Source organism: Sinocyclocheilus anshuiensis, unplaced genomic scaffold (genome assembly GCF_001515605.1).
Source record: "Sinocyclocheilus anshuiensis isolate Anshui unplaced genomic scaffold, SAMN03320099.WGS_v1.1 scaffold1053, whole genome shotgun sequence".
Taxonomy (NCBI): Eukaryota; Metazoa; Chordata; class Actinopteri; order Cypriniformes; family Cyprinidae; genus Sinocyclocheilus; species Sinocyclocheilus anshuiensis.
The window spans coordinates 462,568-475,410 of NW_015555711.1; the positions used below are offsets into that span (position 1 = coordinate 462,568).

At 37.8% G+C, this 12,843-nt stretch overlaps 1 protein-coding gene across 2 annotated transcripts in view; it reads right to left on the reverse strand.

Moving 5' to 3' along the window:
- The window catches only part of LOC107672031 (collagen alpha-1(XX) chain-like), a 28,743-nt gene that overhangs the window by 8,328 nt on the left and 7,572 nt on the right, over positions 1-12,843 (reverse strand). For both annotated transcript variants that reach the window (XM_016465101.1, XM_016465102.1), the window contains exons 4-19: positions 12,346-12,489; positions 11,066-11,221; positions 9,778-9,969; positions 9,003-9,170; positions 8,205-8,324; positions 6,987-7,151; positions 5,835-5,993; positions 5,559-5,728; positions 4,879-5,008; positions 4,416-4,561; positions 4,194-4,323; positions 2,275-2,414; positions 1,773-1,899; positions 1,550-1,689; positions 1,291-1,423; positions 1,065-1,207 (exon numbers count right to left, since the gene is read on the reverse strand). In XM_016465101.1, the coding sequence (XP_016320587.1) occupies positions 1,065-1,207; positions 1,291-1,423; positions 1,550-1,689; positions 1,773-1,899; positions 2,275-2,414; positions 4,194-4,323; positions 4,416-4,561; positions 4,879-5,008; positions 5,559-5,728; positions 5,835-5,993; positions 6,987-7,151; positions 8,205-8,324; positions 9,003-9,170; positions 9,778-9,969; positions 11,066-11,221; positions 12,346-12,489 (2,363 nt within the window). The remainder of the gene's footprint in view (positions 1-1,064; positions 1,208-1,290; positions 1,424-1,549; positions 1,690-1,772; positions 1,900-2,274; positions 2,415-4,193; positions 4,324-4,415; positions 4,562-4,878; positions 5,009-5,558; positions 5,729-5,834; positions 5,994-6,986; positions 7,152-8,204; positions 8,325-9,002; positions 9,171-9,777; positions 9,970-11,065; positions 11,222-12,345; positions 12,490-12,843) is intronic.

The window sequence follows — 12,843 nt, forward strand, 5'->3', positions numbered from 1 at the left end:
TTTTTTTTATATATATATATATATATATATATATATATATAAATAACGTTATTAACTGGTATTTCTTCTACTCAAACCGGTTTCGGAACGATAATAATACAGAGAAACGCAGGAACAGAAACGTTAAAATATCGATTCTGCTCAGAGTGAACCGATTTAATTTATTATTTTTTCAAGCCCTGTTTGTAATTTAATTTTTTTCCCAGTTGTTTTTATTTTTATTTCAGCTATCAGAAGTTTTTTCATTTATTTGGTGTGAACTAGTCTTTACATTGTCTGAAGAAAATATGACTGGTGTTTGCCCATTCATAGGCCAATCTTCAGGTTTTGTGCGTGGTTGTCAAGCAATTGCAATATGGTTGCTAAGGTGGCCTGAGTGGTTTTAAGTGCCTTTTTTCTAAATGGTTTTGAGTGGTTGCTATAAGAGCCCAAGTACTCATGTCTCTATAATACCTGTTCCCAAAATATGGGATCTATAGGGCACGTAGATGGAGATAAGTCAATTCAAATACACACAGGTAGGGCTGGGCAAAAAATCGAATGCGATTTTCATGCGAATCTCGTCAGTAAAGCCGCTTCTGGCGATTAGTAGTAAATCTCCAGCACGTGCTTTCAGATGGAGCGGCATTTACTCGCAGGCGATTCATTGCCGATTTTGAACGCGCTTTTTTTCACTCTCAAAACGCAATCTTATACAAGTAGCATATAGCGGGTTTTAACAATGCAGCAAACATTTTTAAATATCTTAAAATATACTTTAATGTCTTTAAAGTGTTAATAGATTTTTTCTTTTGTTCAGTAGCCTACATTTGGCCGAAATCTAGAAAAGATGATGCTGTATTGGCTGTGAGTGATAAGCATACCAGATACCAGATCTCCTCCTGTTTTTGTTTTTTTTGAGTAAAAACAAATGCTGTACTTTATTATTATTATATATATATATATATATATATATAACGGCTCTGTGTAGTAAATGCCGCTCCATCTGAAAGCACGTGTTGATTTTTTGCACAGCCCTACACACAGGCAATACAAAATAATTTCACTCTTCTAAAAGCACTCACTGTGTTTTCCCTTGCATCTCCATTGAGTGGAGTGTACGACACACGGTACTGCAGCACATGAGCGTTGGGGTGAACCCAGGTGACCAGCATACTGACTGCTGTCTCCTCTGAGATGGACAAACTGCTCGGACCACCTCCAGATACTAAAGCAAATACAAAAAATGCAACACAGTTATTCACATGTTGTAATCAAAGGTATCACATGCGTATAAGTATATATACTCACAGGTGCTGTATCGTATAGCCACAGCCTCACTCTGAGCGCCATCGGCATATAATGCGGAGAGTGAAATCTGATATTCCTTATCTTCCTTAACCTCTTCCAAGATTGCCCCCTCACTCTCCCCATCTAATGTCAACTGTAATATATCCATGAATTACCACCTATTATCACCTAATTCTATAAATAACACATTTATGTAAGCTATTTCAATCAGTACTGACAGCACAGATGTAACAAAGGAAGTGTTAGAGCTGGAGCTAACCTGCCTGAGGTCTCCTTCACTGAGGGAGATCCATTTGATGAGATAAGAGACCACGTCTTCCGCCGCCGCTTCCCATCGCACTGTTATGTCACTGCCAGAGAAGTTAGTGACTCTCAGATCCGAGGGAGCTGGGACTCTTACTGGAAGATTAAAGATAATATAATGAACAATCTTCTAAACTGAAGTAACAAAAATTAAACGTGTCAAAATGTGTGCAACTTACAGGTAGTGACATTGGCTGTGATAGGAGTGGACAGGCCCTTTTCGTAGAGAGACTGAACTGACACCAGATACCTGGAGAGGGAAGACAGATTCTGCAGCAACAGTGTGTTCACACCTTTGACCTCCACCTGAGAAACAGAGAGAACATAGTGAACATTGAACATATGCTGATTTGGTGCATTTATTATTATTAACAATGTTGAAAATAGTTGTGCTGCTTAATATTTTTGTGGAATACATAATTTTCGAGATTCTTTGATGAATTTGATATTCAAAAGAACTGCATTTATTTGAAATAGAAATCTTTTGATCAGTTTTAATGCATCCTTGCTGTATTAAAGTATTTATTTATTTCAAAAAATATCTTACTGACCCCAAACCTTTGAATAATGGTGTAATAAGCTGTATTACTAGTATCACTAAAACATGACAAAAAAGAAAGACTCAAAGCGGTTTGGGTAGAACATCAAAAACCTAACAAGTGACTTCTGGCATCTGCTCACCTGCTTAACATCACTGCCGTGATTGGTGCTGTAGATGATGCGGTGTGCAGGAACATCGACAGCTCCAGGGACCCACGTGACCTTCAGAGTGCTGTGACTGACCATGGGAAACTGCAAACTGAGAGGAGACGGCAGTGGGACTGGAAAAAATAGACAGATGAGAGAAAGAACAGAGGGAATGAGCAAAAGACATCAAGGAATTTCCAAGGGATTTCTGTGGGACAATTTAATATGGCAAGAGACTAAACTTCTGAGTTGCAGGTATGAGAAGTTGCAGTCAGGAGTTGACAGAAAAATAAAAATGTTGTTTGCTATTTTTTTTTTAAACTGAATTATTAATCAGTTCTCAATTTTCTTTTACTGGTGGGAATTAACATATAAAACTGTTCTTGTCAATAAATTGGTTAAAAATAATTCAATGATTTAGGGTTCACAAATGTCCAAAATAGCATTCAGCATTTGTGTTCAGAGCAGAAACAGTTAGTATTACAGTAGTCTTACCACCACATATTGGTTGACAGTTACCATTCACATTCATTTTATTTTTACTTTTGAGGAACAAAGAGGTTAATGTAATTAACTGGCTGTTATTATAAACATGAGAACCAGCCATCTGTTTTTTTCTGACTAATTTATGGTGCTTAGTGACAGAAATGACGTTTATGTGTAGTTTTTCTCTCCTTTCTTCTTTTAAAGGGGTCATCGGATGCAAAATTCACTCTTACATGCTGTTTGAACTGAAATGTGTGTTGGCAGTGTGTACACAACCACCCTATAATGATAAAAATCCACTCAGTGGTTTTTCAGATAAAATCCAGATGAATAATATCCCCTTTTTCAAATCAAGCCATTCTCAGATTCTTGGCTGTGTGATGTCACACGGAGCCAGGCCCCTCCCACGATTGTTGATTGACACTGGTGTTTTAGATTAGACCTGCCCTGAGTAAGCTGTCATCAGTCCGCCATTGTTTCGACGCCGGAGGTGTAGACAAGAATGTCTCCTAAGCAACTGAGGTGTTTTGCTGTTGGATGTATTGTAATAATGAACATAGCAGTCGTCATTTACTCCTGACATCTGATCCACTGAAGACGCAGTGGAGTACGTTTGTTTTTGAAGGGTATGCGTCCCCCGATCTACCTAATTGTTCGTGTGAATCATTCGTGATTCAGCTTCACCTACAGAAGAAGTGAGTATACGTTTTTTAATGAATTTTGCAAATCGCAAATAATGTGCTAGTTAGCAAGTTTCACGATGAATGCGGCTAAAGTTTACAGTCTCTCAGAGAACGGCACATCACTCCACTGAGGGAGAGGGGCGGGGTGAGCAGAGCTCATTAGCATTTAAAGGGAAATGCACTGATACGGCTTGCTGTAAAAAGAGATGTTTTTGACAGGGTAAAAAGGGTGTTGTTTTACACTATCATTGAGAAATTTTAACCAAAGTATGTTATAGACTTTTCATTAAGACCCTAAAGAATCATATCAACTTGTGGAAAATGTGCATCCGATGACCCCATTAAGGCATTATTAAAGAGAAAAAAAAAATATTCTGTGAACATTTACCTCATGTCATTGCAAACCTGTATGACTTTCATTCTATTGCAGAACACAAAAAAAGGTACTTTTGAAAAATGTTGTTAGCCAAACAGATTTGACTGACTTCCATAGTATGGACAAAGAGAACATTTCTAAAAATGTATTTTATGTTCCACAGAAGAAAGTCATACAGGTTTGGAATGAAATGAGGTTGAGTAAATTTTCAGAATTGTTAAATTTTGTGTGAACTATCCCTATAAGAAGAATTGTCACACCTGTCTGGGAAGTGGATAAAAGTGTGTGTGAGCATAGTGAGAAAATCAGTCTCGTAAGACTAGATAGATACGTTTCTATGAAAGTGCTGATAATGAATCTGTATTTACAGGTGGTGCCGATGGCTGTAATTGGGTCACTGGGGTCCTCATCATAAAGAGCATAAAGTGTGACTGAATAATCTGTGGATGGCATCAGATCCACCAACTCCACGTCCGTCTGAGCTGGTCCAAACTTCACCTGGCACAAGAAACAAGAGCACAGGAATGGCATCAAACCATTGTAACATAATTAGAAACACTGAGCCACATTGTGAGATGTCCCAGACTCACCTCTTTGGCATCATCAGGCTCTCCATCATTGAGTGCCGAGTATAAGGCCATGTACTGTGTGGCTCCAGTGGCCGGCTGCCAGCGCACCCGCAGACTGCTAGGGGAGGAAGCGGTGACCTCTAGAGCCTCAGGTATCGCCAATGGTACTTTAAAGCGGAGAGCATTTATTATGATATGCAGTGGCATCTAAAACTCTGAGACCAAATTACATTATCAGCATAAAAATATGTAAATATCCCTTTTTGCTTTAACATCAGCAGCACTTTAGCTGCACGAAATTACATTTACATTATAACAGTATCGATTTCTTATTCATTTTTGCCATAGTGTTTGTTTTTAATTTGCAAAATCCTAAAACTTTCTGCTTCCAAGTTTAGAATCCCAGATTTTCAGTGTGGTCTTGGGATTTTTAACTATAAATTAGGAAATGTTATGAATGAGCATTTTGAGTGCTGAAACTCACAAGTGGTGAAGGTGCCTCTCAGAGCAGAGCCCACATTGTTCTCATAGACAGGAAAGATGGACAGGTGGTATTGTGTCTGTGAGGACAGTCCTGTCAGCAGAACTGTGGAGTCTGTTCCATTCACCACCACCTGAAATCAATCAACAACATGCATATAAAAGCAAAGTGAGTTTTCTGAATGCAACTACAACTACAGCATAGAAAACATCCTGTAGGTGGCACCAACAAACCAACATTTCTTCAATTCCTGGTGCTCACAATTAAACCACAGTGATCTGATACAAGTAATTCCAGCTTTTAACCTCTTTACAGGATACCAGTCTAATGGCTGGAAGACACCAACTTTTAGGCAGCATCCAAAATTGTACACTTCCCTACTATACAGAGGGTGAAAAAGAGTATGTCCGAACTCAGTTTTCATAAAACAGCTGGCAAAAAATCCCCGGATGACCTATTATTTCTGTGATTTATTATTATCCCATGAGGCCACAGGAGAGGAGTTATGAATGGCAGTGAAGTGATGCAACTGTAGTAAATTAATTCATACTGACAAATATAACATACTTTTTAAAGGCCGTAATATATACTTATTAAAAAAAAAAAGTACTTGATTTCAGAAACTTATGCAGACTTTGCTTTTACATTTTAGTGCTTAAAAGAGTGCTGGACACTTGGCTCACCTCTTTCAGACTCTGTCCTTCAGCGGTGTGGTACACCACTCTGTACTGCTGAGGACTTTTGCTGGGGATGGTCCAATGCAGCCGCACTTCTCTCGAGCCTAGGCCTACATACTGCAGATCAGTTGGGCTGGGATAGGACAGAACTGGGTCCTGAGTGGGACTCTCCATTCCTTCTCGAAAAAGACATATACCATTTTGTTTCAATGGGAGTATGTGGGAATTTAGATCATTTTTAGATCATTATAATGAAGACCAATGTGTATGTGATTGGCCTACTCTTCGCTTTAATACGGTCTTCAATCTTGCCACAGAGGATGCGTGCTAGTCTTCCCACCAGTTTACTGAGCAGAGGAAAATCATTCACGTTATACACATTCAGCTCCAGCGGTTCAGACGCCACCTGCCTCAGCTCTGCCTCATCTGCATTTTTCACACCTGGACATGAGTGGGAAAGAAATAAAGATAAAACTTTATGTGTGTACATATACACATAACTATAGCAAAGGTCATTTTAAATATGCAATAGCATATACTGTATTTACACTACTGTTCATGTGACTTTATTTAGCAATTAAACATTAAATTGACACAACACAACAAAAGTGGCAATAAAGACATTTATAAGATTCAAGATTCAAGATTTTTATTTGTCACATACATGGTTATATAGGGAATATATGACCAGCAGTGAAATGTAAGTCAGGTCCGCTCCATGGACAGTGCAATTATTAAAGAATACAAACACAAGAAAATTATATATAAATATAGGTATGGAAAAAGTAAGATAAAAAATAAGAATAAACCAGCGACGGGTCTGCTCTCACAGCTGCAGAGGATTTATTTCCAAAATAATGTCCAAATTATAATGTCACAAACGATTTCTATTTCAAACTAATGCTGTTCTATTCATCACAGAATCCGAAGAAAATGTATCATGGCACAACTGTTTTAAACAATAAGAAATGTTTGATCAGCAAATCAGCATATTAGAATGATTTCTGAAGAATCATGTGACACTGAAGACTGGCGTAATGGAGCTGAGCCCTCAAAAAAGCGATTCACTTTGGAGAAGAAGAATAATAATAATAAACGGAGCAATTCCAAGAGGGTCCTCGCACCGCGGTGCTCAGGCCCTAAATATACTAAAACAGAAAACAGTTATTTTAAATATATTAACTACATTACTGTTTTGACTATTTTTTATCCAATAAATGTAGCCTTGGTGAGCAGAAGAGACTTGTAATCTTACAGATCCCAAACCTTTGAAATGTAGTGTATTCATTATCAAACAGCAGTCACCCCAAATTGTAAGTCGCTTTGGATAAAAGCGTCTGCAAAATGACTAAATGTAAATGTAAATGTAATCTTCACAAAGCATCTTTGAAATTCCTTACACTCGATGTGTAATTTGCTTTAAAATGCTCTCACCTATAGCAATGATCTCTATGCCGGCATTCTTCAGCCTGTTGGCTGCAGCAATGGCATCATCTTGAGATTTCCCATCAGTCAACAGCAGCAGGAACTGTGGGGTGTTGGGTCGCGCCCCCACCTCCTCCTTCAGATTGTTCTCAAGAGCATGTACGAGAGCCTGACCTGAAATATAGACATGTTAAAAATAAACAATACTCTCGTATTGGTTTCATATAAGCATCCTTTCATCACTGCTGGACTACCTTGATGTGTGATGTATATGTGACCCTGGGCCACAAAACCAGTCTTAAGTCGCTGGGGTATATTTTTTAGCAATAGTCAAAAAAACATTGTATGGGTCAAAATTATCAATATTTCTTTTATGCCAAAAATCATTAGGATATTAAGTAAAGATCATATTCCATTAAGATATTTTGTAAATTTCCTACCGTAAATATATCAAAACTTAATTTTTGATTAGTAATATGCATTGCTAAGAACTTAATTTGGACAACTTTAAAGGCGATTTTCTCAGTATTTATATTTTTTTGCACCCTCAGATTCCAGATTTTCAAATGGTTGTATCTCAGCCAAATATTGTCCTATCCTAACAAACCATACATCAATGCAAAGCTTATTTATTCAGCGTTCAGATGATGTATAAATCTCAATTTCGAAAAATTGTCCCTTATGACTGGTTTTGTGGTCCAGGGTCACATATAGGATTCAGATTATTAGATAACAAAAAAAAACAAAAAAACAATAAGCCACAAGAAGCTGTGCATTTAGTAACTTTACAGTGGACAAGATTTGTTGTATATAATGCAAATCCAGACCGCCTAAAACCCTCTTTACCATGTTTAAAAAACAATTGCTTATAAATGGTGACAAAAACGACGATGATAAAAAAACATAAACATTCAATAGATATTAAAGGATGCATGACATATTGGTTATACTGGTTCTGGCTGTACATGTAGCTTGTTAATGTTATCATTATCAGTCCAATAATTAAAATAGGCAGGTATATTTAGAACGATAAATTACAGGTAAATTCTCATGTTTATGGTTGCCAAGCAAGGTACATTATTAGAGAATATGCATTCACAGGGGTGCATTTATCTGAATTGTCCATGTGGCTCTTCCAATCAGGAATTTGATTCTGAACTTTCCTTTTTAGAATATTTTTTTAATCCCAGGTCATTAAGAAATATACAGGGTATAATATCTAGTTACCTGTGAAAGTGTTGCCTCCCTTGTATCTGAAGTTCCTGATGGCCTCCAGAAGTGGCTCTCTAGAGGTGAAGTTATTAAGATGCCACTCTGTCCGTGGATCTCCACTGTACTGAGATAATGCTGAAACAACAACAAATTAATACTTTTAATCAGTAAGCATGCATTAAATTAATCAAAAGTGACCGTAAAGACATTTATAATCATTTTAATGGGTTTTTTTATATGCATGCTTTTATAGATAGGACTGTAGAGAGACGACAGGAAAGCACTGGGAGGAGGGAGGGTGTGGGATCGGCAAAGGACCTCGAGACGTGAATCGAACTCGGGTCACCATGAGCACAGTTGCGCTATATGTCAACGCACTAACCACAAGGCTATTGGCGCCGACAGACATTTATTATCTTACAAAAAATGTCAATTTTAAATAAATGCCGATCCTTTCTTTTCAACTTTCAAAAAGAATCCTTAAAATGTATTACGGTTTCCACAAAAATATTAAGCAGCACAACTGTTAATTTTAAATAAAGTCATAATAATAACAATATATAATATATAATTATAGTTCAAAAACAAATAAATGCAGATTATTATCAAATAAATGCAGACTTGGTGAGCATAAGATACTTATTTGAAAAACATTAAAAAATATCTTACTGACGCCAAACTGAACAGTAATGTATAAACTAAACTTTCATTAAGTAAATTATTAAGTAAAATTAAGTGTTGACACTGAGATGCACAGCTTTGAAATTGCAATACATATACAATGTATATAGATGATATGAAATAACATCTCACCTATTTGAACACCCTGCGGCCCAATCTGAAAGGGGACAGCCAGACCCTCCAGGAAGTCACGCACTTTTCTGAAGTTTGTACGGCCGATGCTCCAGGATCCATCCACCAGAAGGACCAGATCAGCCTGAGCTCCAGCACTGCATTCAAATGGCTTTCGTGTGGAAACAGCTTGAGACACATGGGCAAGAGTCAAACACTGCGGTTTTAATAAAGGGTAACATTAAGCACTAAGCACTTAACTAGGAACTTAAACTTAGTGTGTCTTTTAATGTCTCTTATCCTGGGCATTTTTGCACTTTGTTGTGAAGTGTATTCAAGGGTCTTTTCAAACATTCTTCAGTCCTCTCTGCTCCTATATAAAACAATTTGTGCAATGATTTTGCTAGATCCATTTTGTCAATACATCTACTGTTTCTCAATGGTGCATTCATTCCTATCTATGTGCGTGTGTTTTTTTACAGATGGGAGAAAGGAGGGAACACATTTCAGTCCTGAGGGCACACAAGAGGCCCTGATAACAACCTACACAGTGTCATTAACTCTGGTTTGTCCCTAATTCTGTTATTAGCCCTCACTACACAGAAACAGGAAACATCAACACAGCTCATTAACTCTGTTAAACACTGACCCTAACATGTTCCTGTATCACTGAGTCAATGTGCATCTTACGCTTATAGTTGCATATTTATGAGGTCAGTAACAATGAGCATTGATTTTTCATTAACTGTTTGCCCATCTGATTGATTTAGTTCATCTGAAATGTGAGTGGCATTACCTGTGACAGGTTGGGTTGGGGTGGTTTTTCTCGGTTTGTTGGTGATGGTGACCTCTTCTCTCACTGACTTCACTCCATTTTCTTCTTGATCATTTTTATCCTCGGTCTTAGATCGATTCTTGTCTTTCTTCTTTTTCTTTTCTTTGGTGTTTCTGTCAACTTCTGGCTCAAGCTCAGGTACAGCAGGAGGCTCTATAGCATAGTAGAAAGACATAACTTTAAGATAAATAGCTAAATAAAAGTATTATATACTGCTGCTAAAAAACAGTTATATGACATCAAAAGCTTAAATGATCTGCAAAATAAAATATAAGCATGTTGATTATGTTTAAGTATGTTAAGTGGTTTCTGAAGAATATTGGAAGACTGGATATTAATAGACTGAAAAATCACTGAGTGACAATAGCAAGTGATGGTGTCTGTATTCCCACACCCCGCCTTGTTCTAAATGCACACTCAGCACAGGTGGACACTCTCCCTCCTTGCCCAGTTCTCTGTCCCATTACAACTGCATTAATTACAGGCATTTGGGGGATGAATGGACTTTTATTAATAGGTTAGATAGTAGAGCTGGCGCCAGCTCAACCATCTGTAGCTCCACCAGTAAAACACTGATAATGACAGAGAGAACGCAGGACGGAAGGTCGGCACAGAGTTCCTCTGCTTTGTACACCCGGTTGGGCAGGAACTATAAAAGTATGTTTGGTTTGTCACTAAGAAATGTTATGCTGCTAACAATTTTTTTGTAACACTGTTTCACACATATGGAGCTTGGAGCCAAAACTGCAACAGCAGGCATATAACTTTTTAGTTTTTGACAGAAGTCCCTCATGCTCATGAAGTCTGCATTTATTATAATATATAAAAAACAGTAATATTGTGAAATATTATTACAATTTCAGAAATCCTTCTAATATGCTGATTTGGTGCTCGAGAAACATTTCTTATTATTATCAATGCTGAAAAAAAGTTGTGATGCTTAATTTTTTTGTGGAAACGATACTTTTTTAGGATTCTTTGATGAATAGACAGTTCAAAAGAACAGCATTTATTTGAAATTCTTAAAAAAAAAAAAAGTATTCACTGTCACTTTTAATCAATTTAATGCATCCCTGCAAAATAAAAAATATTATTATTATTTTTTTTTTATATATTACTGACCCCAAACCTTTGAACGTTAGTGTATAAAACACAAAGCCTATTTTGCAGATAAGACTGTGTTGACAAATACAGTACATATATAGTTAACTTCTAGGAAACTGGCAGACAGTGTTTGCGAATCCTCTACCTGTAGTCGTTGGTTCTCGGTAGAGCACAGTGGGAAGGGCTGCTAGAGCCTCCGTCACGTCATCCGCCTCTCCAGATCCAGAGCCAATGGATTGAGTTTTCTTCTTCTGCTCCCTGTTCCCGCTGCGGATCAACTCTTCTTCCCGCAACCCATCGACTGACAAGAAATCAGAGAATGGGTGTGTGTAAATATGAAAGGATGTGGAGTGAACAATAACATTTTTGCTGATTTATTTCGTAAACTATTAGGTACGTCAAATAAATTGTGTTTAAGCCCCATTTTATTAACACATTTCTGACATATAAGCAGATCCACATGGAAAAACTGAGTGGATGCTTATGCTTTTATGAGGGGAACAATGGAATAATCCTCCTCAGACAAGCAAGCCTGGCCCTCTAGCCAAACCACACGACTGGCCTGTCCAGACCTGCACGGGGCGACACAGTAACCTACTCTCCCAACCTCTCATCCAAACGTATCACAGATGTTTGGCATAGTCTGCATCTTTTAACAATGACAACACCAGGCTACTATGGAATAAAGTCTGATCTCCCATAACGAAATACTTTTATCACTGGTGTTTACATTCTTATTTTAGCACATTCACAGCTGAAGTGAAATCTGAAAGTCAGGTATTTCATCATTTGATATCAGGTTTCTTTCAGGGAGGTCGTTTCGGTGGGACATTTCTGTCTTTTAAAGGGAATTCCAAAGGTGTTTTGTGCCTGTAAAGACACAAGCGTCAGTCCCAGCCTGTAATCCAACAGGAATCCACCATTCGACACCGTCAATTACAGACAGATCTCTCCTGAACACTGTTTGTGTGTGTGTGTGTGTGGAGTATGTAATGTGTTAAAAGGGATTTTTTCTGTACTTTGGGACTGTGTGTTGACAGCTTGTGACCACTGGGAATTACGACGTACAGATTTCTGCTTCTTGTGCACAAAAAGCACTTTGGGAAGATCCCCCCACCTCCAACAACAAATCAGAAGGGAAACCTCTAACCTGAATATAACTTTAAGGCTTACTGTAACTTCCACCATTTTTAGTACAGACGTGAATGATAGCTCAAATTGTGTAGCTTGAGGTCTGCAATTAGTTTTCTAAATAAAAACACTTTAGCCTTTAGAATTTTAGCCTGGCAGGTGAAATATTCCATAGAGTTTACAGGAAGGAGTAATTGGTGGGCTATTTTGACTTGGACACCTAACAACGACCTAGCGACAATTCTAACCACGTTTGCAACCACAAAGCAGCATCCTCTTATCCTCCAGTCTTACTGGTGAAGCGTCTTTTTGCAATGAGTTTCTCCAGCGTCCCATTGAGCACCATAACTTGGAGGAGATACTCCTGTCTGGGGTCCAGGCCTGCCACCGTGGCCCGGCCGCGTGTAGTTGTGAGCATCAGCTCTGGCTGAGGAACCTCTAGAAAAGAGAATGAAATGATGATTTAGATTAAGCTGTTTGCGTCTGTATGCCACTAACATCACCAAACACCTAAAAAAGACAAACAAATTTTTCAAACAATCCTCTGCCCTGGGTGGAGAAGCAGATAGTCCCATCCCAAACATATGCCATTGGTTAAGCTAGGGAAGTTCCCTTGAACTGATATAAAAAAGTTTATTGTACTATTTACACTGTTCCTGATCATTTCAGTCAAAACTGTTCGAGACTAAACTGAAAAACTAAAAAAACGAACTGCTTTTGCCTAAAATGAATGTATTTATTATGAGTGCATCTATTTTCAAAAAATAATATGGAACAAAAATATAAATTAAA